Source organism: Cyprinus carpio, chromosome A25 (genome assembly GCF_018340385.1).
Source record: "Cyprinus carpio isolate SPL01 chromosome A25, ASM1834038v1, whole genome shotgun sequence".
Lineage (NCBI taxonomy): Eukaryota > Metazoa > Chordata > Actinopteri > Cypriniformes > Cyprinidae > Cyprinus > Cyprinus carpio.
Window position 1 is genome coordinate 7079789 of NC_056596.1, and position 25592 is coordinate 7105380.

The 25592-nt window shown below is 35.8% G+C and overlaps 3 protein-coding genes across 7 annotated transcripts in view; 1 reads left to right on the forward strand and 2 right to left on the reverse strand.

Annotated features, from left to right (window-relative positions):
• LOC109112268 (SUMO-activating enzyme subunit 2-like) overlaps positions 1 to 22472 on the reverse strand; it is a 176253-nt gene extending 153781 nt beyond the window's left edge. The window contains exons 1-8 of one of the 3 annotated variants that reach the window (XM_042715171.1): positions 22422 to 22472; positions 7435 to 7608; positions 6478 to 6561; positions 6332 to 6402; positions 6113 to 6177; positions 5934 to 6031; positions 5725 to 5846; positions 223 to 290 (exon numbers count right to left, since the gene is read on the reverse strand). In XM_042715171.1, coding sequence (XP_042571105.1) covers positions 223 to 290; positions 5725 to 5846; positions 5934 to 6031; positions 6113 to 6177; positions 6332 to 6402; positions 6478 to 6561; positions 7435 to 7608; positions 22422 to 22457 — 718 coding nt within the window. In that variant the 5' untranslated portion in view covers positions 22458 to 22472. Of the gene's footprint in view, positions 1 to 222; positions 291 to 5724; positions 5847 to 5933; positions 6035 to 6112; positions 6178 to 6331; positions 6403 to 6477; positions 6562 to 7434; positions 7609 to 22421 lie in introns of those variants that run through there. The other 2 variants (XM_042715170.1, XM_042715172.1) reach the window with 2 other exon arrangements.
• LOC109079520 (C-C motif chemokine 13-like) lies at positions 11014 to 11995 on the forward strand. Its single transcript, XM_019094671.2, has 3 exons — positions 11014 to 11249; positions 11653 to 11764; positions 11885 to 11995. The coding sequence occupies exons 1-3, from the start codon at positions 11075 to 11077 to the stop codon at positions 11964 to 11966; spliced, it is 369 nt and encodes a 122-aa protein (XP_018950216.2). The 5' UTR covers positions 11014 to 11074; the 3' UTR covers positions 11967 to 11995.
• The window catches only part of LOC109079528 (septin-7-like), a 38004-nt gene continuing 28163 nt past the window's right edge, over positions 15752 to 25592 (reverse strand). For 2 of the 3 annotated variants that reach the window (XM_042715180.1, XM_042715179.1), the window contains exons 2-6: positions 18705 to 18772; positions 18478 to 18603; positions 17938 to 18073; positions 17643 to 17788; positions 15752 to 16924 (exon numbers count right to left, since the gene is read on the reverse strand). In XM_042715180.1, coding sequence (XP_042571114.1) covers positions 16867 to 16924; positions 17643 to 17788; positions 17938 to 18073; positions 18478 to 18596 — 459 coding nt within the window. In that variant the 5' untranslated portion in view covers positions 18597 to 18603; positions 18705 to 18772 and the 3' untranslated portion in view covers positions 15752 to 16866. Of the gene's footprint in view, positions 16925 to 17642; positions 17789 to 17937; positions 18074 to 18477; positions 18604 to 18704; positions 18773 to 19892; positions 20084 to 22276; positions 22478 to 25592 lie in introns of those variants that run through there. The other variant, XM_042715178.1, reaches the window with a different exon arrangement.

Here is a 25592-nt window from a genome sequence, read left to right on the forward strand (position 1 = left end):
GAGCTGGTCCTTGTTCTTGGTGGCGTCGACCCCGTTGCAGGTGACAGCTGCTAGTTTCTTACTCCGGTAGTTTTCATAGTGAACATTATTGGTCACATCCTTCAGGTCCTGCATGTGAGACCTGGAGCGGATTGTTTGATGACAGGTTAAACTTCGATTAAGCACAAAGAATGTCCACCACTGAAGAAGTAAATAAGTTGTTGTAAATGTGTGACTACTCACAAGCAGCCTCAGGGTCAGCTGTGTCAGGTGACACTTCCTGATCCGCATCCTCCTCGCCAAAAAGCTGACTAGGGAGGCAATGAAAAATAACATGCAAGCAGTGGAGAATAATTAAATTAGCTTTCAAATACAAGTTAATAGTATTCATACACCATTTCCCTTGATGAAACTATCATCAGATACACACAGAAACTCTTCACTAAACCCACCAAAAAATACTTTAAATAAAGAAAACGTACAGATACAAATGTTAAAATTTGTTCCCTTATTTTGGTAAAGTATTATGGATTTAGTCGACATCCACCATTTTCAATACATTTGTATAAAAATAATAAACAAGTTAACGAGGTTGCAGAAAAAAAACTTCATTTCATAGTGCCCTATTATTGCTAATTTTAAGAAATTATTAAATTGTTAAAGTTTTATGAATTTTACTGATTAGAACCTTAATTAAACAAAATTAAAAACATACTTGTGAAAAATTTAAACATAAAAACAGAATTCGGGAATAGGTAAAATTGATTTCATAGGGCCCTAGTTTAGGAATATCATCAGTTTAGTCTCTGTGACGAGACTAGTGCTGCGACGGTTACAGTTTTCTACCCTGTGGTGGTAAATGGTCAACAACTGGTGGTTTTGATGTGTTTTTGAGGGAAAGTCCTGTCAGTTTAATCACTGATCTATTCTACCGCGCTGCATTGAAGCACACAAACATCAGAGACTGCACTGTGCATACAGAAACATTCAGGAGCACAAAAACTTGTCAATGCTACCAACTCCATATTTATTCATAAAGAAGCTTCGATGGCACATTAAAAGGCTACAACAACTTCATAATGCTTCTGAAGTAATTAAACTTGCAGCTTCACTATAATTACAGACACACTGTACAGACACAGTGAATTCACACACACACAACCGCTCTCTCTATCATTAATTCACAGCTGTGGATTTTCCTTTACATTCAGTATTGTTTGTGCAAAGTGCATTAAAATTAAAGGGGTCCTATTATGCTCTTTAACAATGTCTTGAATTTGTTTTGGGGGTGTACTAGAACATGCTCTAATGCTTGGTGTTTCGAAAAACGCATTTTTTTTTTTACATACAGGTGCTGGTCATATAATTAGAATATCATCAAAATGTTTATTTATTTCACTAATTCCATTCAAAAACTGAAACTTGTATATTATATTTATTCATTACACACAGACTGATACATTTCAAATGTTTATTTCTTTTAATTTTGATGTTTATAACTGACAACTAAGGAAAATCCAAAATTCAATATCTCAGAAAATTAGAATACTGTTAAAAGGTTCAATATTGAAGACACCTGGTGCCACACTCTAATCAGTTAATTAACTCAAAACACCTGCAAAGCCTTTAAATAGTCTCTCAGTCTAGTTCTGTAGGCTACACAATCATGGGGAAGACTGCTGAATTGACAGTTGTCCAAAAGACGAGCATTGACACCTTGCACAAGGAGGGCAAGAGACAAAAGGTCATTGCAAAAGAGGCTGGCAGTTCACAGAGCTCTGTGTCCAAGCACATTAATAGAGAGGCGAAGGGAAGGAAAAGATGTGATAGAAAAAAAAGTGTACAAGCAATAGGGATAACCGCACCCTGGAGAGGATTGTGAAACAAAACCCATTAAAAAATGTGGGGGAGATTCACAAAGAGTGGACTGCACCTGGAGTCAGTGCTTCAAGAACTAAAACACAAAGATGTATGCAAGACATGGGTTTCAGCTGTCGCATTCCTTGTATCAAGCCACTCTTGAACAACAGACAGCGTCAGAAGCGTCTCGCTTCAAAAAGGACTGAACTGCTGCTGAGTAGTCCAAAGTTATGTGCTCTGATGAAAGTACATTTTGCATTTCCTTTGGATATCAGGGTCCCAGAGTCTGGAGCAAGAGAGGAGAGGCACACAATCCACATTTCTTGAGGTCCAGTGTAAAGTTTCCACAGTCAGTGATGGTTTGCGGTGCCATGTCATCTGCTGGTGTTTGTCCACTGTGTTTTCTGTGGTCCAAGGTCAACACAGCCGTATATCAGGAAGTTTTAGAGCACTTCATGCTTCCTGCTGCTGACCAACTCTATGGAGATGCAGATTTCATTTTCCAACAGGACTTGGCACCTGCACACAGTGCCAAAGCTTCCAGTACCTGGTTTAAGGACCATGGTATCCCTGTTCTTAATTGGCCAGCAAACTCGCCTGACCTTAACCCCATAGAAAATCTATGGGGTATTGGGAAGAGGAAGATGCGATATACCAGACCCAATAAAGCAGAAGAGCTGAAGGCCACTATCAGAGCAACCTGGGCTCTCATAACACCTGAGCAGTGCCACAGACTGATCGACTCCATGCCACGCCACATTCCTGCAGTAATTCAGGCAAAAGGAGCCCCAACTAAGTATTGAGTGCTGTACATGCTCATACTTTTCATGTTCATACTTTTTAGTTGGCCAAGATTTCTAAAAATCCCTTCTTTGTTTTGGTCTTAAGTTATATTCTAATTTTCTGATACTGAATTTGAGATTTTCCTTAGTTGTCAGTTATAATCATCAAAATTAAAAGAAATAAACATTTGAAATATATCAGTCTGTGTGTAATGAATGAATATAATATACAAGTTTCACTTTTTGAATGGAATTAATGAAATAAATCAACTTTTTGATGATATTCTAATTATATGACCAGCACCTGTAATTTACATTATTACAATACCATTCTCCCCCGCCTTGCACAAACGGCTTGATTAGTTCCGGGGTTTGATGAAGGCCCGACATCTGAAAAACTAAATATGATGTGATAGGTTAGCTATCCCAGTGTGTTGTGATTGGCGAACAGTTTAGATGGTGTTTCAGTACTGCCCCGCCCCTTGCCAAAGCAGCAAGTTCCGTCTGCTCTGGTATAGTTAAGGATGGAGTCAATATTGCTATATCAATTTGAGCTGGATTCAGACCTAGAGAATATTAAACAAGAGGATCGCACAGAACTGTTGCAAGCACAAATATTGCAAGACATATTAGAGTGGTAACGTTATTGTTTTTTTTTTTTTTTTGGCTAAATCACCTTTTAGATAGGATGTCAACAACTGCTTAAAAATAACTGCATTTACTATGTACAGATAAGTGCGTATGTATTATTTTTATTGTTATTTAATTCTAACATTATAACAGGAATTGCAGTGAAACTATTATACAGGCGGCATATTTATGCAAATTCATTCTCTGCCAGCAGGAGGCGCTGTTGGAGTGGGAGAGATCGAGGTTTCCCCGGTAACCACTTTACACAAAGCAGTGCTCCCGCTCAAAAAAACCCCACTGCTTTATCAGACATTGTAAGATTAAATGAAAATGACATTGAATTTTCTGAAGACAGTCGGTTTCCTTCAGAAATACAGTGATATAAAAACAGCAGCACTCAATGTATGGGAAACGCTGTAGTCTCATAATTGAAGTTTAAATTCTGCAGATTACATCATTGTCCAGTATTGTACTGTCAGCAATTTATTATAAAAACGTTTTCATAATTGTAACATACATATTTACATACATAATTATTCAGGTGCATGTGTAATAACTTGTGAAATCTTGAGGCTACAGCAGCACTTCTTCATTGCCGTCTTGTCTGATGCACTCAACCAAGTGTTCTAACCATGACCTCGCCCCTCCCCACCCCCCAACCATTCAAATTTCTGTAGGCAGGATTTATTTGAATGATTTTCTAATGGACCGCTTTGTGATATCACAAAACCCAGAAAACTAAAGCTGTAGTCCAAACGAGCTGTTCATTATAGTTCTTGAAAAGGGATTTTTAAAAAACAAAATATCTCCGCTTGGAGTGGACTTTGAGATTTGTAAGTTAGAAGATCATTTTTATGCCCAAACATACAGTCGTGGCCAAAAGTTTTGAGAATCACATAAATATTAGTTTTCAAAAAGTTTGCTGCTAAACTGCTTTTAGATCTTTGTTTCAGTTGTTTCTGTGATGTACTGAAATATAATTACAAGCACTTAATACGTTTCAAAGGCTTTTATCGACAATTACATGACATTTATGCAAAGAGTCAGTATTTGCAGTGTTGGCCCTTCTTTTTCAGGACCTCTGCAATTCGACTGGGCATGTTCTCAATCAACTTCTGGGCCAAATCCTGACTGATAGCAACCCATTCTTTCATAATAACTTCTTGGAGTTTGTCAGAATTAGTGGGTTTTTGTTTGTCCACCCGCCTCTCGAGGATTGACCACAAGTTCTCAATGGGATTAAGATCTGGGGAGTTTCCAGGCCATGGACCCAAAATTTCAACATTCTGGTCCCCGAGCCACTTAGTTATCACTTTTGCCTTATGGCACGGTGCTCCATCGTGCTGGAAAATGCATTGTTCTTCACCAAACTGTTGTTGGGTTTTTGGAAGAAGTTGCTGTTGGAGGGTGTTTTGGTACCATTCTTTATTCATGGCTGTGTTTTTGGGCAGAATTGTGAGTGAGCCCACTCCCTTGGATGAGAAGCAACCCCACACATGAATGGTGTCAGGATGCTTTACTGTTGGCATGACACAGGACTGATGGTAGCGCTCACCTTTTCTTCTCCGGACAAGCGCTTTTTCCAGATGCCCCAAACAATCGGAAAGGGGCTTCATCGGAGAATATGACTTTGCCCCCCAGTCCTCAGCAGTCCATTCACTATACTTTCTGCAGAAGATCAATCTGTCCCTGATGTTTTTTTTTTGGAGAGAAGTGGCTTCTTTGCTGCCCTTCTTGACACCAGGCCATCTTCCAAAAGTCTTCGCCTCACTGTGCGTGCAGATGCGCTCACACCTGCCTGCTGCCATTCCTGAGCAAGCTCTGCACTGGTGGCACTCCGATCCCGCAGCTGAATCCTCTTTAGGAGACGATCCTGGCGCTTGCTGGACTTTCTTGGACGCCCTGAAGCCTTCTTTACAAGAATTGAACCTCTTTCCTTGAAGTTCTTGATGAACCTATAAATTGTTGATTTAGGTGCAATCTTAGTAGCCACAAAATCCTTGCCTGTGAAGCCATTTTTATGCACCGCAATGATGGCTGCACGTGTTTCTTTGCAGGTCACCATGGTTAACAATGGAAGAACAATGATTTCAAGCATCACCCTTCTTTTAACATGTCAACTCTGCCATTCTAACCCAATCAGCCTGACATAATGATCTCCAGCCTTGTGCTCGTCAACATTCTCACCTGAGTTAACAAGATGATTACTGAAATGATCTCAGCAGGTCCTTTAATGACAGCAATGAAATGCAGTGGAAAGTTTTTTTGGGGATTAAGCTAATTTTCTTGGCATAGAAGGACTATGCAATTCATCTGATCACTCTTCATAACATTCTGGAGTATATGCAAATTGCTGTTATAAAAACTTAAGCAGCAACTTTTCCAATTTCCAATATTTATGTAATTCTCAAAACTTTTGACCACGACTGTACACACTCCATTTCAACGAGACATGTTAGTGTAGAGAACTTACTTGAAGAGATATTTGGCCCACACGATGCAGTGAATGGGTTCTGAGGGAGTGTTGCGAATGGTGCAACCTGGGAAGGTTTTCTGCGTGAGTTTAGGCTGACACTCGTAGCACTCCGTTTGACCCTGCAGTTTGCAAATGTACAAAATGTGAATGCCAAGAGTGTGACATTGAGATGAATACAGCAACATGATTTAATAGAAGAGCCTTGCCTTCTTGATAACTGTGACTTTTCCCAGATAGCCAGCCGTGCCGCTCTCAATGAGGGGAATGTCAGCTGCCAAACACATCCTGTTTACATGATTCCTTGCTGCTGCAAGGACAAAAGAAAAGACATTTTAGAAATTTAGCATTCCTTAACTTTTACCAAAGACGGCTAAATAATTCACACCTCTGTTGTCCAAAGCATTCATGACAAGCTGGAAATTTCGGAAGAATTCCACGTTGTAATCTGGGCTGCAAAGTGCAAAGAAAAAAACACTGGACCTCAAAGTTTTTGACCTTAGAATTAGTGCTTTCTATAGTATCCACAGACAAATTAACTTTTGAAATGCACTATCAAATGTTCAAACACCAAGTCTTTATCTTGGTAATATGTAACTGGACTCACTTCATGATGCTGTCATGGTAAGCAGTGATGTTCGCAGATGGGCAAAACCGAAGCACGCTCTCCTTGGCAACCTGAAACACACTAATAAGTCATTGTCTGATGCAGATTTTTAAATCACACAAGTTGAAGTCAGTGATACAGTTTACTGGAGCTTTAGACTTTCCAACATGTTTCTTCTGAAACAGGAATTGTCTGTTGAGGTTGCTGACATCAATGGTGTCCAGGTCAATCTGCAAATGAGGATAATTAAAAAACAAAACACTATGAAGATAATTAATAAACAACACTACACAACACTATAGTAATCATTAAAGAAAGTGCAAAACCATGCTAGCAGGAAGCCATAATGCATTTTAAAGGGTCCCCAAAAGTCCCCAGGTTGTGTGCCGTTGTAGCGCACCATTTTTAAAATGGTATAAAATGCCATAATTAAACAATAGGTTTATTTTATTTGCATAATTAATTATTTAGTAACTAAAAATCAACTGCCAATTTTGCATTTCCCACATTTTTTATCATTTAATATTATTTTCAGTTTTATTATTACTTAGATATTTTCACCATGCATTTTAAAGCCAAAATAGGACACCCTAAAAAAGTTGGTTGCGTGCCATTGTAACACTTAATACTACATAAATAAAAACACTGAAAGTCTCATCAACATAATATTTTCAGGTCATAAACTCTTCAATATCAATTAGGTGTGTGCTTTTTATCACTTTATGCTTGTTACATTTGTCAGATTACAATCTTACCATAACCCTTTTACCCTTTTGAACAGTAACCAACTGATTAAATTAAATTATATAATTATTATATATATTATGGATATTTGTAGAAAAACCCGCTTTAAATTAACAACAGCTTGCGGTTTCATAACCCTGTGTATAAGATTAACAATAACTAAGTTAAAACTATAATAATATCATAGATATAGTAAAGCTGTATAACAGACAACAATATGCGGTTTAGTAAAACTTAATATAATCTTTGTTTTATACCATATTTAGAATATTAATGAAATTAATTGCCTGATTCATAATTCATAATTAATTAATTCTGATTCATGCAGCACAAAGAAAGTCCGTCTTCCTCCAACTTACCACTTCAATATTCTTAAAGCCGGTGAGCACCAGGTTTTTCAGCAGCTCGCAGCCGATGCCTCCCGCCCCGACCACCAGCACCCGGCAGGAGGAGAGGGAGTCGGCGAGCTCTTTACGGAGAGGTCCCACCAGTTTTGCCATTTTCGGCGTTTCGGCGGCGCGGACAAGCAGCGGGGAGGGAAGAGAGAGACGCGCGGCAGGTGCGCATGCGCAGAGGATGAGCGCGCAGCTGGTTTAACTGGCGACCTCTGTTGGTGCAGCTGAGCTACAAAATACATTTATCCGAAAATAAAACGTATTTAAAACGAATATAATTCCTAAAGAAATAAATATATAGTGACAGCAAATATTTACATAATTGAATCAGGGTAACACTTTGCAGTATGGTCAAATTTGTTAAAATCCAAGCAAATATTCATCTTTGTAAATGTTAGTTAGTAAAAATATAACTTCTCATTGTTTATTCGTGTTAGTTCACAGTGAATTAATTAACAAACTAATGTTGATATATAACAATTTTGATTTTAAAAGCGTCTGCTAAATGCATAAATGTAATGTAAATGTATTTAGTATTTATTAGTATTAGTATTCGTTTAATATTTATGCTTCAGTATTGTTCATTGTTAGTAGCCTACATGTAAACCAGTATAGTTAACTAATGTTAACAAATAAAACCTTTTTGTAAAGTGTTACCACCTTTAGTTACTTTCAGTATTACTTTTGAAAAATAAATAAATAAATAAATAAAATGTGTTAAAACGTGTATTTTTTTTATATTGCATTACTTTTGATGGCTGAATTTATTTATTTATTATTTAAATAGATGAACATTAAATAACAATAGACAGAAATGGAATAAGAATAAACAAATAATATAATGATTAAATGTGTATTCATTGATTTTGCAATTTACAAAGATTAAAAGATTAATACAAATGTGTATATACAGCCCATGACTTTCATTTTCATAACTGAAGTCGGTGATAATGGGGCCTGATTCATCCAGCACAGAGAGAGTCTGCCTTCCTCCAACAGTAAATTATGAAGTAATTAAAAAAACTAATTAAAAAATTAAAATTAAAGTTATACTTTTGAAAAAAAAAAAACACATCCTGTATTTTTTAGATTGCATTATTTTTAATGATTGAATTTGTTTATTTAAATATGAAAATATGATGAAATGAAATAATGAAAACATAGAATATAAATAGAATAAACAACTAATATAATAATGAAGTAATGATTCAATGATTTTGCTATTTATATATGTGTGTGTGTGTGTGTGTGTGTGTGTGTGTGTGTGTGTGTGTGTGTGTGTGTGTGTGTGTGTGTGTGTGTGTGTGAGAGAGAGAGAGAGAGAGAGAGAGATAAATGAATATGAATGAATATCTAAATACATTCATATGTGCACACACACACACACACACACACACACACACATACATATACATACATTCGTATAATATTTGTATATATGCACACCCAACATTGCATTTTCATGCAGCTTTGCTCCTCTGAATAATGAATGATGTGGTTAAGACCAAAATTGCAGTGCATTAAATAGTCACCGCTGAAGTTGTGAAGTATAGGCGACAGTTTCAGAAGGGTGTTTTTCTCAGAATAACGATGCTTTTGATCTGTGTGTCTTTTCCAGTGAACTGAAAGGCCCGTTCTGCTCTTCTGGCAAGAACACATTTTAAACTAATTCTTAAAAGGGAATTTACAAAATAGTCAAGATTAATGTAGATTAAGTGGATGACTTTGTCCTGGAATTATATGGAGAAACTTTAAATCACTTAATTAAATTAAATCCTGAAAAAGGCCAATAGAGTGATTCAAATCTTACATTAGTCTGTGTGACTAATTTGGTCATATAATACATAACACTAAGTACCTCATATCAAAATGAGTCACATCAAAATGAGTCATTTCTCATGTCACTTACTAAAGAAATAAAAACGACACACTGCTGGTGGTTCCTCAGGGGTTTTGATGTTCTGCTGAATGAGTCTTGTTTATGGTTCATTCACTGTACTTTAAAGTAGTAATAATATTTTAGCAGGTCTGCATGCTATTCTGTTAAATTATCAAATCGTTACTGGTGTATTTGTCAAATTTATCATGAATATTGCTGAAAACAAATAAACATGCACAGTTTTTAGCCAGATTATTATATGACTAAATCTAAGCAGAAGAGTTGTTTACTTTATAATTAGTCAATAACGCCATAACTTTCTTCATTTAGGCTGAGTGCTCACAGGAAAACAAGAGTAGAGATTTAAAAGTAGAGTAGATCGATTATTTTCTCATCCAATTTTCAGGAGAGGAGACACTGCCTCCCTTGCCTCCTCGGAGGAAACGCCCCTGATACTTATATATATATATTCATTCACATTTACACATTCTAGTACAGTTTTTGCATATGTGTCATTTACTGCACATTACATTTACGCATTTAGTAGACGCTTTTATCCAAAGCACAGTGCATTCAGGCTAAAAAATTTTTTTTCTTTTTTTACCTAACATGTGTTCCCTGGGAATCGAACCCACAACCTTTTGCACTGCTAACGCAATGCTCTACCACTGAGCCACAGGAACAATGAGGATACATATTGTACACTTTCCATGGTTTTGAGAAGAACGACCCTTTATTTAATATGTAAAGAGCATTTAATATTATAAACAGATATTTATATAATATTTTACATTCTAAATAATTACATTTGAAATTAAGAATAATACATATTAAATAATACATTTAATATTTATATAATAAATAATTATATTTGCATCAGGATTTCATAGCATTATGAAAAATTATGCATATTCATATTTTAATTAAATTTTGATCTGTTAAAGTGTTTTTTTTTTTTTTTATTAATTTTGCATGAAATTATCACACAAATTAAGTGATGTGACATCATACTCAGAATTCGTGCTCTGCATTTAACCCATCCAAAGTGCACACACACAGCAGTGAACACACACACACCGCGAACACACACCTGGAGCAGTGGGCAGCCATTTATGCTGCGGTGCCCGGGGAGCAGTTGGGGCTTCAGTGCCTTGCTCAAGAGCACCTCAGTCGTTGTATTGCCGGCCCGAGACTTGAACCCACAACCTTAGGGTTAGGAGTCAAACTCTCTAACCATTAGGCCATGACTTACATATATACATAATTATTTCCATTATGTACCCTACTATAACACGACTCCATTCTAGTTTAATATTTGTATATTGAAAACCCATGTCAGTGCATGTACTTTTTTGTGTGATTGTGGAAAATTAATTTTCCACTGTGAATTTGACTCATATAATTGAAGAATTACAGTCCCTCTGTGCTTTGGACATAAAGAATGCAATGCAGATATTATTTTACACAATATGTTACACACGTTGAAAATAATTAAAAGATGTCTGACTTTCTTTCTTGCAATGGGCATCAGCAAAAAACTGATCTCTCTGAAGATGTGCTGTAAACTTATGACTCCTGTATTTTATCTTCTGACGATCTCTGCTTGCAAAAATCATGCAAACTCAGTATAGCAAATGTTATTCTCTGTGTGGGCTTTGTAGAAGAGGAGGGGGACTGCAGTGTATTTCCTTATCAAACCACAGATCTGAGTTTCTATTTAGCATCATGTCCGAAAAAAAACATTTAAGAATGTGGTGCAGACTTGGACTTTCTCAGACATCTGCAACAGCTGGTTATCAAAGCTTGAAGATCAGCTTCAGATCAGAAACCATGAGGGCATCTTCTTTGTGTCTGGTGTTCGGGCTGGTCCTGCTGATGGCCCGGACTTCTGAGGCTGAGCGTAAGTTCTCTTGAAGTACAGTTTTGCTTCTGACTAAATTATTATTTATTATTTAAGACATGAAGTTGTACATAAAGTTTAAGTGATTAAAATGGATCAAATTAGAAACAAAATAATTTTACAGATAGGTACCATAGTGGAAGCTTTGCATGTTCGTCAATGAACTTTGTATTCTCCAGTAAGATAAAAACATACAGAGCTTGAAAGAACCCAGAAACAAACAGATATGCTGATTAACCGGCCAGATATGGTCCTTCACACAACCTAAAGTTCTAGAAAGGAACTTTATTTTGAAGGAAATTTATTTTGAAGGATGAATAATATTAAAATAATATTTGGTTGGATATGGTCAATTTCATGGTTCTCTCCTAAAACTAGACGATATATTTTATCTCACCAACAGCTCTTGCAATTCCTCAGAGGTGCTGCTTTGATTTTGTCGACTTTCAAATTCCAACCCACAAAATTAAGAGTGCGGTGAAGACAAGTTCACGTTGCCCTGTCCCTGCCATTGTGTAAGTATTTAACTCTAAAATATATTATTTGGAAAAACTGCCAGATGCTCCTTTTAAATTGTAGACAAATAATAAAATGAATTTTGTGTATTTATGAAAATGTGAACTTTCCCCCCGAAGGGTTACGACACCTAGAACTGAATTTTGTGTGGATCCAGCAGAGGCTTGGATGAAGAAATATATGAAGGAGCATCCAGCTTAAGAAATAAACACAATACATTATGCACAAAATAATGCTGTTACTGCTTTATACAACTGTCCTTTCTTAAGAAATGCATTTTCACATTTCCTGAAACTGAATTAAACTCTTTTCATTGGTGACACTTTACAATAAAGTTCATTAGTCAACATTAGTTAGCTACTTTAGTTAACATTAACCAAGAATGAACAAAACGTCTATAGCATTTATTAATCTTATTTAATGTTAATTTCAACATTTATGGAACCTTTTTGTAAAGTGATACCTTTTCATTTAGTACGGAGCACCGAACATGACATGCAGGAAAAAATAGTAGGGTAAATCGTGCGCGATTTACTAATGCGTTCCCTCAATGTACTAAAACGTGCTCACAATTACTATTGCGTTCCCTCGATTTGCTAAATCGTGCACACGTTTTAGCAAATCGAGGGAACGAATTAGTAAATCGTGCGCACAATTTATAAATCGAGTGAACGAAATAGTAAATCGAGGGAACGCAATAGTAATCGTGTGCACGTTTTAGTACATTGAGGGAATTAATTAATAAATCATACACACGATTTACCCTACTATTTTTTTCCTGTATGTCATGTTCGGGGCTCCGTAATTTAGTACTTAATCTATGCACATAAATATTAAAATGCAATGAGATTACCTGGTGTCAGACTCATTTGAATGTGTTCATATTCATGTAGGCCTATTAAATTAGCATAAATAGTAGAAACGATGGTATTACTCTCATCAAGAAAACATCTCATAAAAATAAATACAAACCTGAAACGATATAGTTTCTGATTACATAAGGCATATAGGTATTCTTTGTTGCCACACACCCACACACAAACATTACAAAGATGCCACTCTACTCTTAAGATAATATACTGATATATATATATATATATATATACATATATATATATATATATATATATATATATATATATATATATATATATATATAGATAGATAGATAGATAGATAGATAAAGACATATAATGATTTTTCTGTTAAAACAACATACTAGAAGATTTGTGTGTGGTTGTAGGTCCAGGAAAGGTGGGTGTTTAAAACATCTCAGTGCTTATCAAACCTCAGATCTGAGTTTCTATAACATCACACTGGGAAAATATTTAAAGCATGAAGCAGCCTCTAATTCCTTCAGATTTCTCCAAAAACTCATCATCAAAGCCTACAGATCAACTTCAGATCAGAAACCATGAGAACATCTTGTGTTCTGGTGTTTGGACTGGTCCTGCTCATCACTTCTGAAACTCATATTATGTTCTCTTGTAGTCTGAATTATTTATTTACATATTTACAAAGGTGTACACAATTTAACACAAGGATACAGTTGTTCTGCAGAGAAATCCCTCATATTTAGTGTCAAATCTGTTTTCTAAAGAACAATGTTGTTGTAGTTTAATCAGCTTCTCTAATCTCTGAAAGGTGCTGTTTCAGTTTCATAATTTCCAAATTCCACACATTATTTTAAAATATATTGTGTCACGGAAATTCAAACAACCATATTAAATTGGAACTTTTTTCCTCAGGGTTTCAACATCTAGAGGCAAATTTTGTGTGAAAGTTGGAGAAATAGAGAAACGTGAGCTTTATCAGTGAAAATGCAACAGTTGTATCCAAAATAATGTTTGTTGCTCCAAACAATTTCCTTTCTAAATGTGTTTTTGTTTCTCAGTGAGTGAGATAATGTGACAGGACCGAAAATTACATGAATGTACGCTAATTTTTGGGTGTTCTGTTTCCAAATATGGTCCTAGTTCAGAAAATAGTTAATTAAGGAACGTGATGTGCTACCAAAAAACATTTAAGAACTTTCAAATACTGTTCTGCTAGAGAGAGTATAGTGTGGCTTGTCTCCAAAAATTTGATTGATGAGGGTCATAAAAGACATCTGTTTTGTACACCTCTTTGGACCCCCCCTCCCCGTCCGAGCCCATCTTTTTTATTTTCCTAAAAGGAATTTATGATCAAAAGTGTTTTTGTATGTGGGGCCATTGAAAACTGTTCAAAACTATGTGCTTTGAACTTTAAAATCTGAAAACGTGAAAATGGTATAAAGGAAGTTTTTATTAAGGTTTTACATACAATGCATTTCAAGAAAAAGGTTATAAACATAGACGAAATAGAAACAATGTAATGATCGTATTTTGTCCCCGGAAAAGAGTAAAAAAGGTTCAAGGTATGAATTTAAGAGTTGTTAAAACAATTTAAAAAGGTGTTAAAGTTGTTACAAATTAAATAAAAAGAAAACTAGGTTACTGGTTATTTATCTAAAACAAACAAAACAAACAAACAAACAAACAAACAAACAAAAAAGCATCAGATACGTGCGTAAAACACGTGAGAGTCAAAGCTTGTAACATTTCAATTTAAAAAGTTGTTAGAGTTTGTTACCAGTTAGAAAAGAAAACTAGCCTACAGAGTTTATAGCATTTGTATCTTACCTCAAACTAAAACAAAAAAGAAGCGAAAGTAAATCAAACGGCAGTTTGCAATGTTACAAACCAGGAAAGTTAGCGTTTGTCACGCCGGGTGAAAAGTTAAAACAAAAGAAAAAAAGAGGTATGCATTTACGCTGATCTAAAAGAAAATGCATCAGACGCAGTCGTTAAAACACCAGCACAAGATACTTGTCAAAAACTGTTGTACTCTAGCATTAACTACAATTTAAAAAAAACTAGACTTTGTTATTGACAGAAACGAAGCTTACAGCGTCTCCGTCGAACCGACCTCACGCGCAGCTGACACGCTCAGAATGCGCTCAGGCAGAGAATGTCTAATATGGCGAGAAGTTTCACTCTCACTACACTTCCGGCTTCTGAACTGGTTGCAGTTCCACTCTGATTCCATATGAGGGCGCTCACAGGACGAGTGCAGAATGATTGTGGGGTGGCAGAAACAGTGGAGCATGTGCTTGTTCAGTGTCAAGCATATAATGAGGAACGAGCTCAACTTGTGGAAGATCTAAAGGAACTGAAAGTTCAGCTTGCAATAAAAGATTTATTTCAGAGTGCACAGATACAACCAAAAGTGTACACTATTTTATTTAAATATTTGAGAGATACACGGTTGATAAACAGAATATAAGGTTACACAAATAAGGGTTTTTTGTTTTGTTTTGTTTTTTTGTGTGTGTATTACTAGATAGTAGTTTTCCATTCCATCACCCTAGGTATTCACACTCCATCCCAGTAGGTGGCGGAAATGCACCAAAAGCTGGTTTGCCAACCGACAATAAAGAAGAAGAAGAAGAGTGCAGAATGAATGGAGGTCAATGGCGGTATACCCCACAAAATCCACTTTTTTTCAGGATATAATTTTTTGTCTAGTAATTTGAATGTTGTATTCGAAAGGAGATGCAAAGAAATTACACATTGCTGGGTTAGATTTTTTCATCTTATTTGCTTTAAAAAGTCTTTTAAAATGTCAATGACGTCATACGTTATACGTTCATTAGCAGAATGCTAGCGTGTTATGGGCAACAACAACTCAACCTGTAAGAAAGGACATAAGTACTCGTTCATTCAACTTTCCACCTATAACCCATGTTGAACTTGCAAACGGCAATCGGGTCAAAGGGACAAATTTAGCCGTCTAGCCCCATAGACTCCCATTCATTTTGCACTCACGGAACTCTGGTGGAACTGCAACCAAAATTCGGTACAATAGGACTTAATAGGGAGTGGGAAGGCTCTCCGTAGACGAGCTCTGGCTCAGGTCTTCTTCTTCTTTCTTCTTTGGTGTTTTATTGGCGGTTGGCAAACCAGCTTATAGGTGCATTACCGCCACCGACTGGACTGGAGTGTGGATCAAGATTTATGCATTATCTACGAAGGGGGAGAGAGGGGAAGGGGCCAAGAAAAAAACCCTTCCTCGTATATACATTAATATATACATATCCATACACATATATTCTTTTTCTTCCTTTTTCTTTTCCTCTTAATCTATATTCTCTTACTTAATTCACATTCTCTTATAAACTTAACAATGTCATCATATATCTTATTAGCTGATTTCCCCAATAAACCTGACAAAGAAAAGTCATGGTGTTTCACTTTCTTCATTGACTGAATAAGGCGATATCTTTCAATGTTATATTTTCCACATTGAAGTAATACATGTTTAACTGTTTCTTGTTGATTACAGTGTATACTTTCCCCAGTTGGGTGCTTACCAATTCTATATAATGTACTATTAAGTCCAGTATGCCAAATTCTAAGACGTGTAATGATATTTCCTCCTCTTCGATTCCTATTCTCCTTTCTCACACCATCAACTGTTTTTTGTATATTATACAAATGTCTATCAGTTCCATGGTCATCCCAATATATCTGCCATACTGATTGTGCATATGTTCTAATGTATACTTTAGCTTCTGCTTTACTTAATGGAATATGTAGATCTACTTGCTTTATTCTTAGAGTTTGTTTGGCCAGAATATCCACCTTCTCATTTCCCTCTACTCCAACATGAGCAGGAACCCAAATAAATTGTGTAGACATACCTTTAACTTTCATTTCATACATCCTGCAGAATATTTCGTTAATAATAGCCATCCTAACTGATGACCTGCCAGATTTTATACTTTCAAGTGCTGAAAAACTATCAGATGCAATTATTTACCTCCTTCTCTTCTATCCACTGTAGGGCCAATAATATTGCCAATAGCTCTGTAGCATATACTGATAAATGGTTGGTTACTCTTTTCTTGATATAAAATTCACACCTTGGAATATATACTGCTGCCCCAGCATATCCAGTATCAGGATCCTTAGATCCATCTGTGAATAAAACCAATGCGCTCTGGTCCTTTCCATAGACTGTATAAAAACAGGGTACTGTCCCAGTCAAACCACTTCTTCTTCTTTGACGCAAACCAGCTTTAGGTGCGTTTACTGCCACCTAATGGGATGGAGTGTGGAGCGTTGACGTTAAAGTCCCTGTAAAGTCAAATTTAAGTATGTATTTATGGTTACTGTAAATTTCAATATTTTATTAAAAATTTTAATGATTGATACTGTTATTTTCTTTTTATGCCTCTGCTTATTATGTATACCGATTGCAATACTATACACTACTATTCAGAAGTTTAAGATAAGATTTTTTTTTTTTTTGAAAGAAAATAATACTCAGCAAGGACACATTCATATTGATCAAAAGTGACTGTAACGACTTTTATAATGTCACAATTTTTTTTTTTTGAAATAATTGCTGTTCTATTGAAATTTCTAGTGCATGAATAACATACTAATTAAAAAATTATAACTAAAGTTAAGTTCAAAACAAACAACAATATACAGAATTATCTAATATATCTTATATAATTTTTAAATCATACATTTTATTAAATTAAAATGTAAAATATTAATGTAAAAAAATATTTAAAATACACTAAAATAACTAAATTATAATAATTATTATTTTAAATACTAAAACTTTATTTCAGGCTAAAACTTAATTCTGAATGCAGATTATCAATGTGTAAGCGGCAAATGGGACAGTCACTCTCTACTTCTGTGCACGAGTGCAGTTCCTTGTTTAAAATATTGTTTTGCTAGCTGCATTATTTAGGGACTGAATAATGCAGAGAGTTACAGAAAGGCTATTTTAAGAGAAAGACACTGAAGAATTGAGCTGAAAGAACAGCGAGAGCCTCACTTTGATGCATCAAGTTTCTGCTGCTCCAGGATGCGTTGCTGGGTCTCCCAGTTGGCTTTTTCCTCCTCAAACTGGCGCCTCTTCTCCTCAAGCTCTTTATACTGAGCTTCTAGATTCTTCTTCATCTGTTCGTGACGCCGCTCCAACTGCATCAAAGATGCCCAAGGATTTTTAGTTAAGTATTTGTGATATTAGCCATGACAAACATGGAGAGCAACGTGAGCAAATGCTAATAAAAAATACAAAATAATTATTTAGAACTAGAAACCAAACACAAGCGTGCTCGCATACACACCTTTGCTTCAGAGTCCTTCAGTTTTTGCTTCTTTTCTTTGACCTTCATCTCAAAGACCTGCTCCATCTCTGTCTCCATCTTCTTCATCTTCATCACATGCTCCCTCCTCTCCTCCTCCATCTGGGCCAGGGGACTCCTACAAGAGAGACACTGCAACAATTGTAACAGATTAGAAGAAAATTTACATCACTTCCTCATCAATGGATCCTCTGCAGTGAATGGGTGCCGTCAGAATGAGAGTCCAAACAATTGATAAAAACATCACAATAATCCACATTGGATGAAGCAATATTATGGATAGAGGACTCATATTATTTGGTTGGAAAATTTTTTCAAAACTTTTTCCGGAGGGAAAAGTTAAATTTTAGGGATTTTTTTTTTTTGGGGGGTGAACTATGTCTTGAAGACTAGACTTTTAAAGAATTTTTGACCGTTAGGCTACAGGAGAGCCTCGACAAACTTTGCAGACTCGATTCCATGGAAGTGGGTCCAGGACAAAAACTGAAAAACATTGAGCTAAAAATAGAACTGTTCTCATACTTTGTGAGCTGGCCCTTGTTCTTGGTGGCGTCGACCCCGTTGCAGGTGACAGCTGCTAGTTTCTTACTCCGGTAGTTTTCATAGTGAACATTATTGGTCACATCCTTCAGATCCTGCATGTGAGACCTGGAGTGGATTGTTTGATGACTGGTTAAACTTCGATTAAGCACAAAGAATGTCCACCACTGAAGAAGTAAATAAGTTGTTGTAAATGTGTGAATACTCACAAGCAGCCTCAGGGTCAGCTGTGTCAGGTGACACTTCCTGATCCGCATCCTCCTCGCCAAAAAGCTGACTAGGGAGGCAATCCAAAATAGCATGCAAGCAGAGGAGAATAATTAAATTAGCTTTCAAATACAAGTTAATAGTATTCATACACCATTTCAGTTGATAAAACTATCATCAGATACACACAGAAACTCTTCAATAAACCCACTAAAAAATACTTTAAAGAAATTATGACTGAAATATTTTACTATTATAAAGCAGAACATACTTCTCAAAGTAATACTAATAAGATTAATACAGTTTATTAAAACAGTTTATTAAAACAATCTAGGAAAAGGAATATCACACAATATTTGTTCCCTTATTTTGGTAAAGTATAATGAATTTATTTGACATCCACCATTTTCAATACATTTGTATCAAATCATAAAACAAGGTAACGTGGTGAAAAAAAAAAAAACTTAATTTCATAGTGCCCTATTATTGCTAATTTTAAGAAATTTTTTAATTGTTACAAGTTTTATGAATTTAACTGTTTAGAAATCCTTTTTGATGATTAAAAATTAAAACCATTTTAAAAATAATTTTGTTATGAAAAATAAAAACATAAAAAAAAGGTTTTGGGAATGGGTCAAACTGATTTCATAGGGCCCTAGTTTATAAATATCATCAGTTTAGCCTCTGTGACGAGACTAGTGCTGCGACGGTGACAGTTTTTTACCCCTGTGGTGGTGAAGGGTCCACCGCTGGTGGTTTTGATGTGTTTTTGAGGGAAAGTCCTGTCAGTTTAATCACTGTTCTATTCTACCGCGCTGCATTGAAGCACATAAACATCAGAGACTGCACTGTGCATACACAAACATTCAGGAGCACAAAAACTTGTCAATGCTACAAACTCCATATTTATTCATAAAGAAGCTTCGATGGCACATTAAAAGGCTTCTGAAGTAATTAAACTTGCAACACTATTATTACAGACACACTGTACAGACACAGCGAATTCACACACGCACAACCGCTCTCTCTATCATTAATTCACAGCTGTGGATTTTCTTTTACATTCAGTATTGTTTGTGGAAAGTGCATTAAAACTGAAACAAAACACAGAACAAAATGTGGAAAACTAAATAAATTACAAGTCATGTGTAATTATATTTCAACGAGACATATTAGTGTAGAGAACTTACTTAAAGAGATATCTGGCCCACACGATGCAGTGAATGGGTTCTGAGGGAATCATTGTCTGATGCAGATTTTTTAAATCACACACGTAGAAGTCAGTGATACAGTTTACCGGAGCTTTAGACTTTCCAACATGTTTCTTCTGAAACAGGAATTGTCTGTTGAGGTTGCTGACATCAATGGTGTCCAGGTCAATCTGCAAATGAGGATAATTAAAAAAACAAAACACTATGAAGATATTAAAAAAAAAAACACTATAGTAATCGTTAAAGAAAGTACAAAACCATGCTAGCATGAAACCATAATGCATTTTAAAGGGTCCCTAAAAGTCCCCAGGTTGTGTGCCGTTGTAGCGCACCATTTTTAAAATGGCATAAAATCCCATAATTAAACAATGTGCTTATTTGCATTATTCATTATTTAGTAACTAAAAAATCAACTGCCAATTTTGCATTTCCCACATTTTGTATCATTTAATATGATCTTCAGTTTTACAATTACTTAGGTGTTTATTTTTTACCATGCATTTTAAAGCCAAAATAGGACACCCTAAAAAGTTGGTTGCGTGCCATTGTAACACAAATAAAAAAACACTGATAGCCTCATCAACATAATCTTTCTTCAATATCAATTAGGTGTGTGCTTTTTTATCACTTTATGCTTGTTACATTTGTCAGATTACAATCTTACCATAACCCTTTGGGGGCAGCTGTGGCCTAATGGTTAGAGAGTTGGACTTGTAACCAGAAGGTCGCAGGTTCGAGTCTCTGTGCTGGCAGGAGTTGTAGGTGGGGGGGAGTGAATGAACAGCGCTCTCTTCCACCTTCAATACCCATGGCTGAAGTGCCCTTGAGCAAGGCACTGAACCCCCAGTTGCTCCCCGGGCGCTGGATATAGCTGCCCACTGTTCCGGGTGTGTGTTCACTTCTCACTGCTGTGTGTGTGCACTTGGATGAGTTAAATGCAGAGCACCAATTTCGAGTATGGGTTACCATACTTGACAAATGTCATCACTTTCACTTTTTGTTTTTTTTTTTGTTTTGGTTTGATTTTTAAACAGTAACCAACTGATTAAATTATATAATTATGCACATTCATAGAAAAAGCATTGAATTATCCTGCTAATAAAAACCTTGCAGTTTCATAACCCTGTGTACAAAAAGAACTATAGCTGAAACTACAATACTAGCAACCCTGTTACTTCAAAGACATAGTAGAAGCCTTATCACAGGCGACAAGATGCTGTTAGTTGAAACAAAACATAATCTTTGTCTGATACCATACTTACAATATTAAAGACATTTTCATTTTAAAATAACATTTTTGAATTTGATGTGAAGTGTGGCCACCTTGGTCAGTGTTTTCAAGGGAGATGTGTAAGGAGCAGAACACAGCACGAAAGAAAAGGGCTGGTTTAGGTTCACGATGAAATGAAAAGCATTATTTTTTTAAAACATGTGATATAACAAATAATGCATTGGCATATACAAGTCACGGCTCTCATTTTTATTTCAGAATGTTATAAATGAGGATCTGTGATAATGGGGCCTGATTCCTGCAGCACAAAGAGAGTACGCCTTCCTCCAACTTACCACTTCAATATTCTTTCCCTTTGCCTTAACCCAGTGTTTTTCAAAAATAAAATTAATAAATTGTGTATTCTCCCAGATGCTTTCCCTAATAAATGCTCAAGTGTCATGCTTTGTTCATCCAATTGTGCCTTTAATTCTTCCCTATCTTCTTCATATGTTTTGCAGTCTAACAGTATATGCTTCACTGTCTCTTGTACATCACAATAAGTTCATAATCCAGTGGGATGTTTTCCTATTCTGTGCAATGTTGTATTTAAACCAGTGTGACCCATTCTACGACGTGAGACTAACATCTCCTCCCTTGGGCTTCTGCCCTTCCTCATGCTTGTGACTAATTGATTTTGTATACTGTATAACTTGCGTCCTGTATCTGCTGTGTTCCAATATTCCTGCCATATTTTAAGTGAATGTTGCTTTATGATGGTTTTGACCTCTGCTCTACTTATATTGGTACTTGTACATCTACTGTTTCATGCTTTGTAGAGTTTTTTGCTAGCATATCCACAACTTCATTTCCTTCCACCCCTACATGGACAGGAACCCAAAGGAAGGAGACAGCCATTCCCTTATTATGAAGTGTGAGAAGCAAGTGGAGTATTTGATAAATGAGGTCTTGTCTACATGACGCTCTCCCAGATTGAATGCTTAATAATGCTGATAAACTGTCTGAGGCTATAACGACACCCTGGTTCTGGTTATTTTCTTCCACCCACCCTAATGCCAGTAAAACTGCTGCTAACTCAACAGTGTAAACTGACAGATAGTCGGTTGTCCTCTTTGTGACTACTACTTCATACCGAGGAATAAAAAATGCTCCACCACTACTTCCTGTTTCCGGCTGCTTTGATCCATCTGTAAATACGAATAATTCGCGAGCTCTTTACGGAGAGGTCCCACCAGTTTTGCCATTTTCGGCGTTTCGGCGGCGCGGACAAGCAGCACTTTGATCCAGCGGGGAGGGAAGAGACAGGTGCGCATGCGCAGAGGATGAGCGCGCAGCACAAAAGCGAGTAATTCGCAGCTGGTTTAACTGGCGACCTCTGATGGTGCGGCTGAGCTACAAAATACATTTATTAGAAAATAAAACGGAAATACACCTAATACAATTCCTAAAAAGAGAAATATATAGCGACAGCAAATATTTACATTATTAAATCAGGGTAACGCTTTGCAATATGGTCCATTTTTTTCAAATTTGCAAATGCATTAGCTAACATAAGCTACAATGAGCAATAGGCCTGACGTTATATCTATTTCAAGCAAATACCCATCTTTGTAAATGTTAGTTAGTAATATAATATAAAATAAAATACAACTGTTCATTGTTTATTCGTGTTAGTTCACAGTGAATTAATTAACAAATTTATGTTGACATATACATTTACATTTGCATTTAATCATTTAGCAGACGCTTTTATCCAAAGCGACTTACAAAAGAGAACAGTAGAAACAATCAGATCAACGAGAGAACAACAACGGTATACAAGTGCTATGACAAGTCTCAGTTAGTCTAGTACAGAACACGTAGCCAGGGTTTTTTTTTTTTTTTTTTTTTGGTTTTTTTTTTTTAATATGATAGACAAGAAAAAGAAAAGGTAAGTACTAGTATTAGTTGGTTAAGTGCAGGCGAAAAAGATGAGTCTTTAGATGTTTTTTTGAAAATGAGTAAAGACTCAGCTGTTCGGATCGGGAGGTCATTCCACCAGCTGGGAGCAGTCCAGGAAAAAGTCCGTGAGAGTGATTTTGAACCTCTTTGGGATGGCACCACAAGGCGCCGTTCACTTGCAGAGCGCAAACTTCTGGAGGGTGCATAAGATTGAACTAGTGAGTTTAGGTAAGTTGGCGCCGTGCCAGTGGTCGTTTTGTAGGCAAGCATCAGTACCTTGAATTTGATGCGAGCGGCTACTGGTAGCCAGTGTAACCTGATGAGGAGAGGAGGCGTAACATTAGCTGTTTTTGGCTCATTGAAGACAACCCTCGCTGCGTCGCTGCTGCATTCTGGATCAGTTGTAGAGGCTTGATAGTACATGCAGGAAGGCCCGCTAGGAGAGCATTGCAATAGTCCAGTCTGGAGAGAACAAGAGCTTGGACAAGAAGTTGGGTGGCTTGCTCTGACAGGAAGGGTCTAATCTTCCTAATGTTGTATAAACAATATAACAATTTTGATTTAAAAATGTATTAATAAAAAAAATGTATAGCCTGAATGCACTGTTAGTCTCTTTGGATAAAAGCGTCTGCTAAATGCATAAATGTAATGTAATGTAAATGTATTAGTAGCCTAACTGTTGAAATGAACAGAGACTAATAATAATAAATGCTTTAGTATTTATTAGTATTAGTATTTATTAGTCTTTATTTAATATTTATGCTTCAGTATTGCTCATTGTTAGTAGCTTACATGTAAACCAGTGTAGTTAACTAATGTTAACAAATAAAACCTTTTTTTAAAGTGTTACCACCTTTAGTTACTTTCAGTATTTCTTTTAAAAAATAAATAAATAAATGAAGTGTGTTAAAACGTGTATTTTTAATATTGCATTACTTTTGAGATTAATACAAATGTGGATATACAGCCCATGACTCTCATTTTCATAACTGAAGTCGCTGATAATGGGGCCTGATTCATCCAGCACAGAGAGAGTCTGCCTTCCTCCAACAGTAAATTCTGAAGTAATTAAAAAAATAATAATAAAAAATGAATTAGAATTAATTAAAAAAAAATTAATGATTCAATGATTTTGCTATGTGTGTGTTATAAATGAATATGAATGAATATGTATATACATTCATATGTACACACACACAATACACACACACACACACACACACACACACACACACACACATACACATACATATACACATACATTTGTATAATATTTGTATATATGCACACCCAACATTGCATTTTCATGCAGCTTTGCTCCTCTGAATAATGAATGATGTGGTTAAGACCAAAATTGCAGTGCATTAAATAGTCACCACTGAAGTTGTGAAGTGTATGCGACAGTTTCAGAAGGGTGTTTTTCTCAGAATAATGATGGTCTTGATCTGTGTGTCTTTTCCAGTGAACTGAAAGGCCCGTTCTGCTTTTCTGGCAAGAACACATTTTAAACTAATTCTTTGAAGGGAATTTACAAAATAGTCAAGATTAATGTAGATTAAGTGGATGACTTTGTCCTGCAATTATGTGGAGAAACTTTTAAATTAATTGAATTAAATCCTGAAAAAGGCCAATAGAGTGATTCAAATCTTACATTAGTCTGTGTGACTAATTTGATCATATTATACATAACACTAAGTACCTCATATCAAAATGAGTCACATCAAAATGATTCATTTCTCAGGTCACTTACTAAAGAAATAAAAATGACACACTGCTGGTGGTTCCTCAGGGGTTTTGATGCTCTGCTGAATGAGTCTGGTTTATGGTTCATTTACTGTACCTTAGTAATAATATTTTAGCAGGTCTGCATGTTATTCTGTTTAATTATCAAATCGTTACTGGTGTATTTGTCCAATTTATCATGAATATTGCTGAAAACAAATAAAAATACACAATTTGTGAGCAAGAGGATTATATAACTGATACATATATACATATTTATGCACATTTACATATTCTAGCAGAGTATTTGCATATGTGCCATTTACTGAACATGAAAATGAGAGTGCATATCATACAAAAAAACCACAGGCCAAAAGTGCTGAACACTAAGATCTTGATCATTATCAGGCGGAGTAGATTTTTGCTAAGATGCATCACCTTTATCTTACATCTTCACATGACTTTCCATGGTTTTGAGAAGAGCAACACTTATGTAATATGTAAAGAGCATTTCATGAATCTATTATAAACGGATCAAGAAAAAAAAAAAAAGTTGGAACCTCATATGGATACCACATGAAATGCTAAACACTGTAAACATTATAAGTGCACTATATCACCAGATCAGCGACTGACGAAAATAGTTGTTTTATAATGATAACAGGAAGTTTTTTTCTTTTTTTTTACACAGCGCTATCTAAACCACCATGAAAACATGACTTGTGTGGGATCTTAATAAAAACAAAAATTATTTAATTGAATATTTAGTTAATACAGTACTCACA